The sequence below is a fragment of the Filicampus tigris genome, chromosome 12 (genome assembly GCF_054856515.1).
Source record: "Filicampus tigris isolate MCC_2025a chromosome 12, RoL_Ftig_1.0, whole genome shotgun sequence".
Classification (NCBI taxonomy): domain Eukaryota; kingdom Metazoa; phylum Chordata; class Actinopteri; order Syngnathiformes; family Syngnathidae; genus Filicampus; species Filicampus tigris.
This window is the reverse complement of record NC_141228.1, coordinates 14269697-14286624: the sequence shown is the minus strand read 5'-3', so window position 1 is coordinate 14286624 and position 16928 is coordinate 14269697. Positions and strand designations below refer to the sequence as shown.

At 41.7% G+C, this 16928-nt stretch overlaps 1 protein-coding gene across 1 annotated transcript; it reads left to right on the top strand.

Annotated features, from left to right (window-relative positions):
* Positions 1-233: 233 nt before the first annotated feature.
* Positions 234-5433, top strand: atp5f1d (ATP synthase F1 subunit delta). Its single transcript, XM_086048389.1, has 5 exons — positions 234-486; positions 1731-1884; positions 1995-2083; positions 3972-4106; positions 5307-5433. The coding sequence occupies exons 1-4, from the start codon at positions 370-372 to the stop codon at positions 4092-4094; spliced, it is 483 nt and encodes a 160-aa protein (XP_085904515.1). The 5' UTR covers positions 234-369; the 3' UTR covers positions 4095-4106; positions 5307-5433.
* The last annotated feature ends 11495 nt before the right edge of the window (positions 5434-16928 follow it).

The following is a 16928-nucleotide window of genomic DNA, read 5'->3' as shown; positions in this document are numbered from 1 at the left end:
CACACACACACTAATAATAATAATAATCAAACGCTTCGAACGTGCACGGTGCACAATAACTTTTTTTAAAGCGTTGTTAGTCCATGATAAATGTCCTTGGCATAATTTTGATGATGTTAGATGACGACTATAAATCAAAGCATACATTTTTTAACATTCTTTAAAGTTAGATAGCAATCGGTAATGCTTCTCGGTATTCCGGCACTAAAGACTATATTACCCAGCACAGTTACATCTCGTTGCCGCAAAGTCTTATGGGTAGGTTACCAACGTCCTTGTCCACCAAGCGCACACTGACTCCCTCCACGCAAGAGAGTTTCAGGGGGTCCGTTTGTCACCAGTACTTGAACTAAGTCAGAATTTTCCAATATGATGGCAGCAAGATTCCTCCGTCGTTCTGTCCCCGTCTTCAGGCAAGCACGCTGCTACGCCGAGGCTGCCACCGGTTCCCCGCAGATGTCCTTCACTTTCGCCTCCCCGACTCAGGTAGCCGAGGCGTTGGGAATACTAGCCGGGCCTAGCTACCGTTAGCTGAATAGCTTGCTCAATATCCGCTTAAAATGCATTGTCAGACTTTGTTAAAAATCACCCGACTTTTGTGTCAATTGTCTGTTTTGCTTTCGTACACTTCAATGCATTACCTGAGTTCGGTTTTTATCGGTTATTGTTGCACAATTTGTTGTCAGAAATGTGTTAGCCTTACCGAGCTAGTGAAGCGCGTTGCCATTCATTTATGGTCGAGCTACAATGTTATCTATTACTATCACGTTATCTAAAAATCATACCTACATACCTACTATCGCACATGCTTTTTAAACACAATTTTGCGGTAGCTTGTTTTGTTTACTGACTGACTATTGTCATGATAGCGCTCTAACCTTGAGTTGCACTCAGTGGACACGTATTTACGCGTGCAACCTTTGTCAATAGTAGTCTGGAATGTCACCCCTGAAACGACAGCAATTGTATTGAACTGCATTACAGGTATCTGAGGTGAGGCACTATTCCCCTATGTGTATGGGGCAAAAAACCCTCAGGAATATAATGCACTCACCATATGTATTAATAATTTCCCATACAGTAATTCCTAAATATACCCCAAAGCTACTATCTCAAGCCACTGTAATGTTTTTAACTAATTCTACAGCAATGCCATTAAAAATGAATTGCTTACATTTTTGAAAAATGCCCTGGAAGTGCAAGGATGCTGGTGTCTATCTTGCTGTTTAGCAACACATAAATATATCAGCGGCTCCTTTCCTATTATTTTAGCGGCGCAATAATGTATAGGTATTCTCATTAAAAAAAATATGATTGTATATTGCAAATGACTATCTTTTGTTGGGCCTTTATTCTATGTTATGATGAGCAGCTAGCTGTTGACAGCTGATCAGATGTTGACTTCCACCACTGCCAGTAGCGATCCGGATCTTCTTCTCCATCAGATGTTTACCAACCTGCTTTTACCGACGTGAACCCCACAAATAGCCTCCTTACTTTCTCTTAGGACCTCCATAGGAATCTTCTTTAGTTTAGAGGGAGCCGAGCTATTGGGTGTCATCTTTGGCTGCTACAGAAATCACACAAAAATATGCATGTAGAGGTTGAGTTTGGGTCATTCTACAGAAAAAATCATAAATAGGTCAGTTCTTGAAATGGCCAGGGTTTACGTTTGCAAAACAGCGCCAACGTGACCACTAACTCCCATGATATTTATGTTGTGTTTACAGGTGTTCTTCAAAGAGGCCAGTGTGAAGCAGGTGGACGTGCCCACACTCACTGGTGCATTTGGTATCCTTCCCGCCCACGTGCCCACCTTGCAGGTGCTCCGGCCCGGCGTCGTCACGGTCTTCAGTGACGATGGCTCTGCCGCTAAATACTTCGGTAAGGCGGACACGGCATCCAACAGATAACTCAACCAAACCTGAATGTGGCATAATTTGTATGTATATTTTTTGTCTCATTAAAACATTCCCCTCGGGTATGTCTCATAGTGAGCAGTGGGTCCATAACTGTCAACGCTGATTCTTCAGTGCAGCTGCTAGCTGAGGAAGCAGTACCGCTGGACCAGTTGGATATGGCTGTGAGTAAAAAAAAAGATGCGTTCTAAAAAAAACGCATGAACACACTGAGATCAACTATTTTTGATTTTTACCATTCACTACTCTTAACACGATGCGCATTCGCCCAAATCTGCAAATGACCGTCACGCTGCTCTAAGCACAGGTATTAGAATCATATGAAACCATTCGCTTTTTAGCTGCAGTTCGTCAGCTCTTTCTCCATATTAAGTAAAGCTAGGGCTTTCTGTTGTAACAGTGACAAATGTAAATTGCCGACCTGGGGCCTACTTTGTCCCAACCAGTGACAAAAGGCTACTTCTTAAATCAGTGCTGCTCCTTGTCAAACATCATAAACAGGTGTGCCTCGAACAGAGAGTTGTGCCTCAAATGCATGACAATTGTTAATCTACAAGCGATAACAAAAAACTGTCGTCCATCATGTGTTGTCATGGTGTCCAGAAATAGTGCAGATGAAGCTGTACGGTCTTTTGTGGATAACTGATTGCTTCCAGAAAAAAGGGAGTCCAGTGCTAGCAAGTCAATTTCTTTTATGGATTTGGTTTGTTTTAATGAGATTTGGAAGATGGGGGTTTCCTGATCCACTGTATGATTTTGAGGGCTTGATAATTACAGGCGTTTACTCCAGTGCATCTCCCAGCAACGACGTGCTCTTTGACGCCAATAAACATTATTTGAACCCATGCAAGGTTCCCAATTACCTCCTTTTTTGATCCGCCGAACCGCGGTGACGACCTGTCCGATCGTCCTCGCAGTTGAACTTGACCGTTTAAATGTCAGGCTTGTTAATGCGCCCACACGCTCTCAACACCGCCCTGTTTTTGACCTTGGGCAACGCCACTGTCAACTTGACTCCAAAGGACTAAATGAGTTTTTTTCTCCCTTTTTTTTTTTTTTTTTTTAAATAAACTCGCACCCCCTTCTTCGAGTCTGCGGCAACAATGCGCACGAGGCCACGGTGCTAATAAGGAGGGAAAGGTCACTCACTGTTGAGCTATAGCAGATGTGTCAAATCCCCACTGGGAGACCTTTAACTTCCAGCCATGTTTGGCATTTCTACTTTCTAATCGCCACTGTGACAAATTGAGCTTTCAGAGCAAATGCGGCAGTTCTGATTTTTCTCCGGCCGACTTCTGTCACGAGTCACCTTCCGCCTGCTTCTGCACTGTCTACTTGTGAAGGTGATTAGTTGAATGAATTATAGCTGTGTGACTACCGCCAAGATTGGCTTTAATTTTTGATGGCTATCTATTTCTTCATAGATGTTCCTGTTAAATATTGATACGAACCAATACATATCCCTGTCAAATCTTATCACATTAAATGTAACCATCATGGTCTCTTTTTTTTTTTTTTACCCTTATTTGTTGTGCTCATGTACTTTATATGCCTTTGCACCCAGATTGTATTCTGGATTTGGATGATGTCCTAGAGTCTTAAAATACTTTTTCAAAGACATTCGGTGTTTAAAGGTAGGCACGTCTTTTTATATTGCAACTTGCTCCGTCCTAGTAAGTGTCCCGTCGTGCCAGAACAGGCTTACCTTCCGAACGTGACATTACCAAACTCAGAAGACAGGTGAGCTGTGATTCGTCTTTGCCTGAGCAACTGTGATACGATTTTCAGTCAAAATGGCCGCCCCCTTAATTGGATAAAAATGGGTGGATCTTGCTGCTTAGTTCATATTCCACAAATGCAATATTAATCAGAATGTCGTGTTTACACTAGTAGGGCTGCATAGAACATGTTATTGTTAACATTTTTGGGTTGACTTCCCCAAAATTGAAATGAACGATTGTTAATCTTCCTCTATATCACTCTGCACAGTATTAGCCAATTGTCTTTGTGTCATTCACCTTTCTTCTGACTTCGCTTCTTGCTCCTCCACAGGCTGCCAGGGCCAATCTGGAGAAGGCCCAGGCTGACCTAGCCAGTACGTCTGACGAGATGGCGAGGGCAGAGGTTCAAGTCAGCATAGATGCCAACGAGGCCATCGTCAAGGCGTTGGAGTAGACCTCCCCCGTGGTATGGCCCAACACCAGTTCATTTGTGTAGTGTAAACTCGCCTGCCACTTCATTTGATGTGCCTTGCAGGTGCATTTTTGGAGACCTATGCAGTAGTAATTGAATCAAGATTTCAATGCGTTCCGTGACTGAGCTCATAACTCAATTTACTCATATGTTGAATTTTGAGTGAGACGTTGGATGCTGGGTGGATGTTGAAAGGTCCCCTGCCACCATTTCGTGTAGCTGACATTCCTCAAATTTTGACTCGCAAGACAGAGCAAAAAAAAAAATCAAGAACGATGGCTTGTAACTGAAAACTAATAAGTTGGTGCACTTATAAGAAGGGCTGAATCATTTTGAAAAATAGTCTAATTGCGATTCCCCCTCCCCCTTAATATTACAATCGCAATTTAATGTGATGCAATAAATTAATCTGAATGACCAACAACATGAGATTTAATATACATTGATGTTTCAGTTACCCTAAAATAAAGCCTATTGACCGAATTGCAGCCTTTTTGCATTGAAAATTGCATTCATCTACATTATGTCAATTTGAATTTGATTAATTGTTCAGACCTACTCGAAAGTCATCGTGATGTAACAAGGCTCTCGAAACATGCATCACAGTTTGGTCGCATGATGGCGTATGCTCCTCTGTGTTTGCTTTGCTACGGCCCATTCCGCTCTTGATTAAAATCTCTTTTGTGCCCCAAGGCCACATTTCCAGATAAATATGAGACGCTTGTTGCCCTCAGTTGTTGCTGTTGTTTGTTAGCATGTCTCGTTACCACTGGTGCCGTGTGGTTTTCAGATTTTGACCGGGTCAATGTAGAACAATCGCGCAAAGTTGATCATGTGCAGTGGTATTAGTAAGCCATGGAAGTATACTGTACTCCACACTCTCGCGTCAAATCAATCAGCAGGAGAAAACCTTGTGCCAGTCATACTCACTTTTTCAGCCTTTCGTTGATCACCTTTGGTGAGGTTATCGGAGATGTAGCGTTAGCTTCTTGTTCAAAGTCTGGTCAACAGTTCACCATGATGACCATGTCTGCAAGCCTAATTGCTGTGAGTTATTGCTGTTTGCTTGGCTGATTTGACCAGTCTGGGATACCCAATGAAGTGGCTAGTGAGATCTTTGACAGCTAATCAATAATCACTTGATATTTATGTTCATCACAATTCAAGTTTTTTTTTGTTTCTTTGCTCTCCCAGGTTATCTTAGCTCTTTTTTTGGGGGGTGGAACACACTTTCGGCATCTCCAGCTGCCCTGTGGATTCCATGCTTGCTTTGTACAGTGGACGAAAAAACAAAATAAATTTATTTGGAATTATCCGGTGACCTTTGCCTGCTTGTTTTTATTCAACTTCATCCGTGGCCTCTTGGTGGCAGCAGATATCAGCTAAATGGGAAGAAAGCAAGTACTGTACTGTGTACTGTGTCAGATCATCTGATTATTATTTAACTGACCTTTTAAACATCCCTTCAAGGAAATAAAGCACCACAACAACCACTTTGAGATTAACACATCTGTTTGTTATGAGCGATGACCCCCCGGGCTTTGCTCATCAAGCTGGAAAAAGACGCCCATTACTGTGGTACACTGGGACCTGTTTCATAACCAACTTGAAGCTTCAGTTCATTCATTCACTTGCTGGATTCAAACCAGTTTGTTTCGAATGTCAAGACTCTCGAGGCATTTAAACACGTTGGAGCGTGCAAAGAAAGCACTTTTTTTTTTATTACCATCAAAACACTCTCAGAGGCCTAGTGCGAAGGTTAAGCTTCCCGCTTCCTTGTGAATCCATAAACACAATATTATTTTGAATCACAGCGTGGACCTGCGGGCCGACGTCTCAGATCAGAAATAAAAATAACTAGCTCTCGACAGCTGTTGGACCGATCAGTTTGGAGGCTTTCATCAAAATCTTAAATCTGCTAGTTGGCGTGTGTAACACTTGCATCACAAGAGACTATTTAATGCACATTTATTACAGGGGGTATTGATGAGTTTATGTTGGAGTTTGGCTAAAGACACAAAAAGTATGTTTGTTTGTTTTTTCCTTAAAGGGGGAAATCAACAGGGGCTACTGTTGAGTGCCTCATTGTCACAGCCAGCTTGTCGACAGATAAAATCTTATTTCATCAAGTGGTTGCACAAATTAAAATCCTCTGCATCCAGGGACGGTGGGTGGGCCTGGGTGGGCACAGGCCCACCCAGATCGACAGACTGCTCAGCAAGTGAAATTCATAAAAAAATTATAATTTTTACTAAATTATTCAATTATTTTTGAATTTGCATTTCATTGTGTTTCTGGAAGTAGGAAAGTGCATGATGTGCCATACTTGAGTGCTGCGCGCAGCTTGAATATCCTCCCGGACACAAGTTGTTTTGAAAGAAGCCTAAAAAGAAGCCTTTCACCGAGTAGGCTGAGATGAAATTTGGCCGCCTCGCGAGCATGTCACACGCATGAGGTCTGATTAGTGGGCCGGACTAAAATCCACTTCTGGCCATGCTTAGTCCAGCCATTTTTAAAAATGTGTCACCCCCCACCCCTCCCCCCCAAAAATACTCTGTTATTCAGTTTGTCATTTTATTTGAATACAGTATATGATGTGTCAGGACAGGAGGACTGCTCAGTGAGAGAAATATTCAGGCCCACTCTGATTTTTCCAGGCCCACCCATTAGCCACGTTCTGGCTCCGCCCCTGTCTGGATCCACATACGTTTTTAAGTAGATGTACAGTCTACTTAAAAAAACGTATCTGGATACAGATGGTTTTCCTTTTTTAAAGGTAAATACCGTATAGTCTACTTAACTAATTGAATAAATAAAATAAAAATAAAACTTTTTTAGTGTATGCATCACACAAGCGCTTCATTTTCTGCTTTGTGAGAGAGAACGCTTATTTTTTCCCCCCCAGCCACTGAAAATGAATTTCAGGCTCGAGTGGATGACATAAGCTGTTTTCAATGCCTCAAATGTCACCCATCACACATTTTTTTCCCCTGAGCATCTTTTTTTCCTCAAAAAAAATACATTCTATAATGTCTGGTGAACACATGATGATTTCCAGATAGGAAGCGGTAATAGTTAAATAGCATGACCAGAACCCGTTTTTGACCTTAGCCTATCATGATCACGTGTCATCAAACTGGATGACTCCAGTCACTTAATTTTGCAAGTCTTTCATAAGACCCTCTATTTAGTCCTGTTAAATCATGGGATGCATTTAACATGCCTAGCCAATCGCCATTGACATTTCATTCCTCGTGTTACTGATCATTCCTGCAGCCGACAACACAGCAGAACTTTTTGCTTGCACACCACTAGTCAGAAAAGAATGAGACGCTCTAATTGGGGGTGATGAAGAAAATTTAACAGAAAAATAGGAAGGGCCGATTCATCCACAGATAACGTATTTTCAGACAGTAGTCGGGGGCTTTTATTTAGGCCTATTCAACTGGAAATGGGGCAGGCAGTTAGTTGTACATCCTATTTTTAGAATAGTATTAAACAACATTCGCTATAGATAGCATCAATGGCATTCTGTTGAGACATGACAAACATGAAATTTGGTCCGCATGTCTATCATGAGTATACCCACAAAAAAGCCTTTGAGACCAGTGCCTGCAAAGACACGGGAAGTCTGCCATTTTAGTGTGAGGGAGCCATTTTAAAATAATTTTATTTGTCTGCTTGGAATTATAAATACTACATAGATAGGTGACATAGTCATATTGACAACTATGGCTTTGCAGTGGCAATGGTAGCCTAGCTACCAATTTATTAGAGTTGGAAATTGCAGTGTAACTGCGAGGATATATGTAGATAGTTTAATACATAGAAAACCAGGAAGTCTGCCATTTTTGTTTAAAGCATCCATTTTAGAGTCCTTCTGGCCATTCACAGGAGTCTTTTGAAGACAAACGTAATATATTAAAAAAATAACACCAGTGATGAAGGTTGCCTTGTATATATCCTCTGCAAAGATCGTGTCATTTTACAATGCCTTACTGAGCAATTCTGGATCTCCTTTATGTACTTATACTGCCCCCAGGTGGCCAAGGTGCGCACACCAGAAAGAGAAGTACAATGTCCATTGAATTGAAGCAGTAGCACTGATGAAAAATTGTGGCCCCCTCCAACATTTACGTTGCCCATTACTTATTAGCAGTGTTTAACTTCTCACACTTTTATGACTGATAAAAATGTTAAAATGTCACTTTAAAATACCCTCAACAGTTAAAAGTTTTATGATGGCAACTATTAGAATGGATCATTTCTATTTCCGTTATTTCCTATAGGAAATGTCAGAGCCACACAGTCACCTACACACACACCTAAAATGAATTCCTTTATTCAATAAATATGGTCAAGCACAGCTGAGTGCGTATAAAGGTGCAAAATGAGGCCTTGGCGGCAGGTACAAGAGGATGAGAGGCGTCCGGAGAGCAGTCTGATTGGAGTTGCGACCTTTTTGTTGGAGACTTTGTTGCAGACTCTCTCCGTCAGCTGTCAGCTCCTTGCGTGCAGCCTGGCGGTGGGAGGGAGGCCGTGACACCAGCCTCCCACCACTCTGCCCTCTCATGTGCCATCCGTCCCTCCGTTCCCACAGCACCCCCCCCCCCCCCTGCGTAACACAAACAACCCACCCACCCGTCCATCCGCCAAGCGTGCATTCAGACACTTGCCTCCACACAGTGTGTTCCAACCAGGTAGCAGTGCTACAAATAGCAAAAGTGTGGGCATTGGGGGGAAGAAAATGGCAAAGCCTTCTGTAAAAGGGTTGAGATAATCCACTTTTTTTTTTTTTTTCAGGTACAACGCTTCAAAATCACAGATGCCCGCGGTCACAATCACATCGCCCACCTCCTCTGTGCCGCAGTCATACATTTTACATACATTTTTATTTGTATGACAAACAAAAGCTGTTGCCATTCACTGCATATTGTCTCAGTGAACCTCGTTCACACCCTCATAGCACCTGAACAATGTAGCGCCATTAGTTGTTCTGCCACCTCTCCGCAAGCAGCCTCGGGACACAGGTGTAGTTTAGACAAGTGACAAAAAAAAGCATACAAACAAATTAGGTTTCTGCAGAAAATACACATTTCTGGACATGAATGCTAATTTATGGTGACTAAATAATTACCGGGTATAACGTGTGCACAAAATACTAAATGGTGGCCACCAAATTGGTATACGTGCAGACAAAGTGCGAATGGATGGCAATGAAATAATCATGACGTGTGCACGAGATTAATTTTCCGAGTAATTTGTGCAACCAAATGGGTGCAACGTTAGTACAAAATACTGCTTTATGGCCACAGAAATAGCTACAACGCGTGTCAAAAATTTGATGTGCAAGACTGTTTCAACATCAGCATTAAAAATGTTTATGGACATAATGCCATCTCTGATTAAAATTTACTGTTGACCAATGCCATTATATATGCGCCATCTCGTTTCAAAATCAATACTGTTCTTATTTTGACATGAATACAAATCCATGTCGGTTTTAGATTGATTAGCTGGTCATTTTTACTGTTTGCTCATTAAAGTGAACACACATATGTGCCCTTTGCATTATCGATAAAGTTCTTGATTTGACATCCGTACCAATCCATGAACATTTGAAGATTGAGTGTATGTGATCAAAATAACTCGATTTTTTTTTTACTTCTGCTACCGCCACCATCTGTGTGTCAAAATCAATTTAGTTTTGCACTTTCCATTGGAACAAATTTCAGACGGTTTAAAGACGATCACATAGTGCACCGTGATGAAAACAAACGGACAGACGTGTCCTTTGACCGCAGCTCTGTCACCTTGTATCAACATCAGCCGACTTATTGAGACAGTTTGAAGAAGATTCGATTCAAACTGTGACTAGTGTAAGGACGGTGTCCTTTTATTGCATCGCGCCAATGTTGTGTCCCCTTGACACGGGTTTGTGTGTATGTGAAAAATGCGTATTATGTGTCTTTCCCCGTAGCTGCTGACAAAGGAGATTGTGCTTGTTTGGCATTCCAACTGGAGGTGTCACATGCTTTAGGCCTCTGAAGAGTTCAACAGCAGGGCGGGACCCAACTTGTGTATGTGTGAGTGTATATAAAGACAAATAACGTGCCAGCAAGATGAGGTTTCAGATAGGAGTGTCGTGGTTTACAGTAAGAGAAGGCCAAACCACACAGACGCACGCGCACGCATACACATACTGATGCTTGTCTTTGAGCGGCCCTGCGAATCGCCGATTATATTTAGCCGAGGCTGGCGAACAGGTTCGCTCCAAGTCGCGGCTTTACACGCCTCGCGCTTACCAAATGTCCCACCTGTGCGTCAGCGCAGGCGTTGACGTCACCGCGCACCCCGCCAGTGCTTGCGTGAGACCACCTGAGCCCACAGCTGGCAACCCGATGCCGAATGGCGCTAATCCTGGCACGGGATGCTTGACTCTTCCCAAACAAGGCAGCAGACTCTGATCTTTGAGTGCACATGATGTCTGATTGCTTTGTCATGGCTGTAATGTTCCTCTTTTAGTCATTGCACAGTCTTTGCGCCCTCCCCTGCAGGTTCTTGTGTTACAGTTTCTCTCCTATCTTGTCAGTCACTATCAAAGCCATTCTATAATGGTTCCCATAATATAGGAAATAGAAATACAGTGGACCCCGCTTATAATTGACGGCCATTATAAATTCATTGGAAAAGAAAAACAATTTTTGTGGGGTTTTTGATTGATGATTGAAATTGGCTGCGGCCACTCCCACAGCAGCGCAGCTCCCCCACCTTTTACAGATCCCCCGGCCTACGCTCATCTGCAAAATTACCAACATCGGGTCTACCCTGCCTCCATGCAGAGATAAGCCGCTCACAAAAATAGAGCCCTTAGTTAAGACTAAGGGCTCTATTTTCTTTTTTTTCCAACACAGACGGAATAATGTGTTTGAAATTGTGTGTAAAATTGTAAAAACATGAACTAAAAAAGAACTTCTTTCAATGAAGCTGATTGATTTTGAAAATAATACTAGTGGGAAAATGGTAAAACAAACTGGCCACTGGTAGTTGTTTCATTTCTTTACTTGGATTTTAAAGATTAGATCAAACGAAAAGAGTATGAAAAAGAGTATGAGACTGTTGCTTAATTCAGGTTGTTGACTTGATTGGTTACAATGCCCTTTTTATTCCCCCAAACTCTCTCTGGTGGTATGCCAAAGACGCACTGCCTGAATACAGTTCTGTTGTGTTTAACTTTGAAGTACAATACATTTTCCCTGAAATGTAGATTTTTTTTTTCCTCAGAATTTCATGGCAGGCTATAAATGACCCATGTACACACACATGCGCACACGTGCACACACACAAAAGTTCACTCACTCACTAATGTTTGTTGATTTCTTAATTACAGAGTCAGCAGGTGATGTAATCGCTGCAGGTTTGTTTTGGTGTATTGTGCATTCACACGCTTTAACCACAACACTTCCCAAATATCAACAAACTTCTCAAAGTCTCAGTGGAGATGTAACATTCCCAGAAAGGGTCTTAAAAAACAAAAAAAAACGACTTCCTTTAATACTAACTAAAGTATTAGTAAGATTTTCACTACAATCTTTATTCAGGGAAGTCACTGATGGTGTAATGCAGAAGAATCCGAACTCCGACCTGGGGACCATTTGCAGCCCACTGCCCATTTCAATTTCAATCTGTGACTTGATGCAGTTTGTCTTTGAGTCTTAAATAATGGTTCATTTGAAATGTATTGCACATAATAGTCAATAGTCTAGTTAAGAATGATAAAAAAAAATACTGAAATACATTTTTGAAAACTAACAGTTCTAAAAGGTTATATTTAAATACATTGAAGTTAAAAGTTAAATACAACCATACTGTACTTAACTAATGTACTTTACTGGATAAAAAAAAAAAAAAAAGTTGAAGTAACCTTATGTATTATTTGAACATTCAGCAATTCTGTCGCTTTCCACTAGAGGAGGCACAAGCACCTGTAGTGATCCACATACGACACTTTGAGAATCACTGATTTCAGGTGTAAAAGTCATTCACAAAACAAACAAACTCCATAAGTGAAATAACCAGCATTGGCTGTTAGCCACTGGATGAAACCATATATTCTTCTAACTTTCAAACCTCAATGAGTGGACATTATTTATGCATACTTCCCTTTAGGTGGCAGGTGCTAATGTGCTCCCCTTTGACCTTCAACAGTCCAGCTAATCCCTCTGCGCCGGGTGAGGCTATCTGTGAAAGGTCACCCTCGATCCAAGCTTGCATTTTTCTGCCGCGCTGCTAGCCAGCCTACTGCTGTACAGTGGAACCTCCATAGTGGAACAATTTGTGGACTTCCAACATAACTATCTGGGAAAATATAGTGGAAGAAACCTCAGAGTACAAACTATCCCATGTGAGACTTGGGTATCTATCTATCTATCTCTATCTATCTATTAACTCATTCACTGCCATACATTTTCAGACCCTCTTTCGCTTTAGCGTTTGAAAAAAATAGAAAAAAATATAAATCAATTCCTGGGATTGAATGGCTGGACTGTGAAAAGCCAAATAAACTTGTCTTTGGCAGCGAATGAGTTAATTATAGCAACAACAAAAAATGGAATGCCCCAAGGTGACAATATCTGTTCTTTTCCAAGAGTGATTGTTTTATGACCTACTAGTTAGAAATGTTAAAATACCAATTAAAATTCTGCTAATGGGTTAATTGGACTGTGTTTGGCTGGCAACCAGTCTAGGCTGTGCCTCGCTTCTGGCCCGAAAAGTTGATCTTGAAATGAGAACAACTTGTAAGTCAACCAGAATCCCCTAACAGATTGTATTTGACTTGGGGAATTTTGACTTCAATTAATGATAACTATTTGTCTGTCTCTTTGGAATGAGGGCGTAAACATGGGCATTTACCTTTACTGGAAGATTCCTGCTTCTGCCACTCCTTCAAAGAGCAAAATTCCAAAGATGGGTTATTTAAAGCGGAAGTCAACCCAAACATATTTTTTTCAAGAATATGTTCTATTCAGGTCAACTGGTTGAATCAAGGCATTCTGATAGAAATTGTGTTTGTGGAATAAAAGTTAATCCACCAGTTTTTAGCCATCTCTGGGGGCGGCCATTTTGTCACTTCTGTCAACTGAAAATGACATCAGAGATGGTTAGGGCTCAGATAACGATCAATCATGGCTCAGCTTGAGAAAACAGCTGAGTTGTGATTGGTTATTAACCTGAGCCCTGAGCATCTGTGATGTCATTTTCAATTGAAAGAAGTGACAAAATCGCCGCCACCTGAGATGTCTAAAAATGGGTGGATTTTGCTGCTTAACTCACGTTCCACAAATGCAATATTAATCAGAATGTCGTGTTTCAACTTGTGGGCCTGCATAGAACATATTCCTGAAAAAAATATGTTCATGTTGACTTCCACTTTAAATGCGCAAGCCTGCAACTGCCAATGTGGAGTAAACATTTTGACTGGGCGTTCGAATGTACAGCAAAGTTGTTCAAACGTATTGGTAAAACGTAGGCTAAATGCTAAAAACATAGCATTTTTTTCCCATAATGCCATGAAGTTTCGACTTGGGCATGCGCACAATTGTGCATGTGAAAAATGACTGGCCAAGTACAATTCAGTTGTGTTTAACTTTTAAATTTGATACTGTTGCATTTAATCTGTAAGAACGGTTTGTTTTTAATAATATGCATTTTAGTAGAATTATTATTTAAGTTTTATGTGCCATAGACTTTAACTGAATCATAATTTAAGTCCATTTCTTTCCCCTATATTCAAACCTAATCGGTAGGTTCAAATTATGCATCTGTTTCTACTACTGTATTTAATGTTGGTAATGATATTTTTACTGTAACCCTTGGCTTTAAAAGTTGGGGAGCCACTGATTCAAGAATCAGACGCTCCAAATTCAACTTTACCCCGTACTTTGCCCCCTTTGCACTGCACTAGTTTTGTAACGTCAAACAATGGCCTCTGTGTTATTGATGACATTTCGCGTGTGGTGCTTGGGTTCAGAGCGAGCCAGACATCTTCTGAATGCCGCCACTGACAGATTACGCGCTGGGAGCCCAGAGAGGTGGGATTGTTCCATTACTCCAAATAGAAAGGCAATGTGCGACACTGAAAAGGTCAGAGAGTCTGATATAGAGGCAACCCTTACATGTGGTAACTATGTAAGGTCATCATATTGAATGATTAAAAAAAAAGCCAGTGCGTGTGCATCACGCTCAGAGTTTCCGCATGCTAACATTTGCTAACTAGCGCAATACTCGGGGTCGCAGTGAATGTCATGGCGGTGCTAGAGGAAAGGTCAGTGGGCCATAGATATCATGGTCAATACATCACACCATGCTTGGCAAACAACTGAAGCTTTGGTACACACACACTGATTGCGTATAACTTGTGCTTTATTCTGCCCTTTCAATATAAGTCAACCACAATACTTGTAATAGCTCTTAAAAGTCAGGAAATTTTGGTAGATTTCTTTTTTTTTGCTTGTTTGGGTTGACTTCACCAAAACAAATGAAGTCAACGCACTTTATTTGTTTTGGTGGCCCACATAAAGTGATACTTTATTTTCAGACGAGCCGCTGCAAGACAGTTTCCAATCTTTTCATGAGGAAGTAAATCAATCATTCATGCTGCATTGCAGGAAGCAAGGAGACTTTATGCCTCCTATTTGGAGAAGTGCAACGAAACATCACTTGTTTTTGAATTTTGCTGATGGCAGTCATCAGCTATGTTTTTTGTTTTTTTGTTTTTATGTATTTTTTTTGACATATGACTGGAATGCTTTGAGGCTGGACCTTTCACATTTTCTACTTCCAAGATGTCTTGGTCACATCATAAGACAATTATCTACTGATTGCTTGGGGAAATTCCTGTTTTGTAATGGAAATTTACCACAGCGGGCTGCTATGTGTTATCAAATAGTAATGTCTTTGGATTTGGTGAAGCAGCATGTGGCTCACTGCCCAAGATTATTTTTGAAGGCAGTGTTCCGAGTAACAATTGTTTACGCCAACGTTAGCCAGAAGAGTTTGGTTTTTGGTTTTGCTCTGTATTTCATTTTTTACATTGCATTCGATTAAAGTTTATACACGTCAAAATGTGTAAGGTTTTTCCTTGGGAAATGTCTTCTTTCTTGCTATTCTTTGTGCTTTCTAGTGTTCGATTAAAATCATATATCATTTTGACCTGGTTTTGAACAAGTTTATTTTTGGCCTCTTGTGTTACACTCCTGGACCACACTTTCTGAGAACCACCCACTGATGAGATAAATCTGCCAAGCATTAGGTTAACTGTGGTTAAGACTAATTTGATTTCCAACGCTTTCTAAGAAGAAGAACTAGCAGCAGCAACTTTGCCCTGTCGGGGGTCACCACAGCAAGTCACTTACATGACATGTTTGTCACCGTTTTTACACCGGATGCCCTTCCTGACACAACCCACCCATTTTCCATGGGTTGGACAATCCCCCCTGAAAAGGATTTGAATCCTAATCCCTATGTCCGAAGTCAGCTGTGTTACCCACTGAGTTATCCACTCACCACAAATATTTGCGAAGAATGTTGAATTCAGTTTCCTTCAACTTTAGTGCCAGTCGGGTCCTCAGCCCAAATCCGATGGGTCAAAATATTAACCCAACTGCTCAAATTCCACAGCTACCCACTGAGTAGGTTAGGAAGAGAACTCAGCATTTCTTAGAGTGTATGTGCTTTATGAATGTCTGGCGACCGGTCCAGGGTCTACACCGCCTCTCCCCCAATGTCAGCTGGGATTGGCGCCAGCTTACCCGTGACCTTCGTGAGGACAAGAACATGATTGGATGGATGGAGATTCATCTTTGAACATGAGTGAAAATGGCAGCAGAACTCTGGCTGTGACTCACTTTTGCTGTTCGCTATTCCGCCCATACGTAGTAAATATTTAACTACGCCGCATCGCTGGCATTCTGTTTACACTCTAAGCCTTTCTCGGAAGTGGCGGCGGATTTTCTCCAAACGCGCTTTGGCCGTTATTGCTGTCATTTATCCACAAATATCCACGCTCGGCCGCGAGTACACTGACCTCTCGTTCAAGCAAAACAACAGCGCCGGTGGGGGGAAAGGGAAGCGGGCAAGGAATGGATGACGTCACCAATTGGGGCTATTTCGAGAATAGGGAGAAGGGCGCCCTTCCCCCCCCCCCCCCCCCCCCCCCCCCCCTCACACTCCTCCTAGGCAAGGGTGAGGGTCTCTGATGTGGAAACTCTCCATGTTGACATTCTGGAGAGGGGCTGCTGGGATCAGTGCGGAAAAGCAGGGGGATTGGAATTTCGAGAGAAAAAAAACTCATTAGGAAAAAAGTGACGAGAGAGTTATAAAAGAGACGAGGAGGGCCGGCCAAGATGAAATTAGCCTGCAGCATCGGCTACCCCGATGAGGGAGGGTTAGTGGGCAGGGATTGTGTGTATGTGTGTGCGTTTAAGTGTGTGTTTTCAACTGCGTGGGAGGAGGAGGAGGAACAGGGCGATTTGGCAATTCCTAATTTTGCTTCTTGCACCAACAAAGGAAATGCCTGCATCTGGTGTTCATCACTGTTTACTGTACACACACGCACAAACACAATTTCCTCTATGTGCAGAGGTGGCAAAATTATTCACACTCTATACTTAAGTAGAATACTTAACAATACAGGTACTTGTGTAAAATAATACTCAGGGAAAAGTAAAAGTCATGATTCATCTCCTTTAATTAAGTAAGAGTCCGAAAAAGTACAAACTCTGAAATGTACTTAATTCATTCACTGCCATTGACATA

What these genes read in the sequence shown, in the direction of transcription:
- atp5f1d (XM_086048389.1), top strand. Translation starts at nt 370, where the DNA reads ATGATGGCAGCAAGATTCCTCCGTCGTTCTGTCCCCGTCTTCAGGCAA. An exon ending in CTTTCGCCTCCCCGACTCAG is followed by an intron (nt 487 to 1,730) that starts GTAGCCGAGGCG and finishes TTGTGTTTACAG; the next exon opens with GTGTTCTTCAAAGAGGCCAG. An exon ending in TGGACCAGTTGGATATGGCT is followed by an intron (nt 2,084 to 3,971) that starts GTGAGTAAAAAA and finishes GCTCCTCCACAG; the next exon opens with GCTGCCAGGGCCAATCTGGA.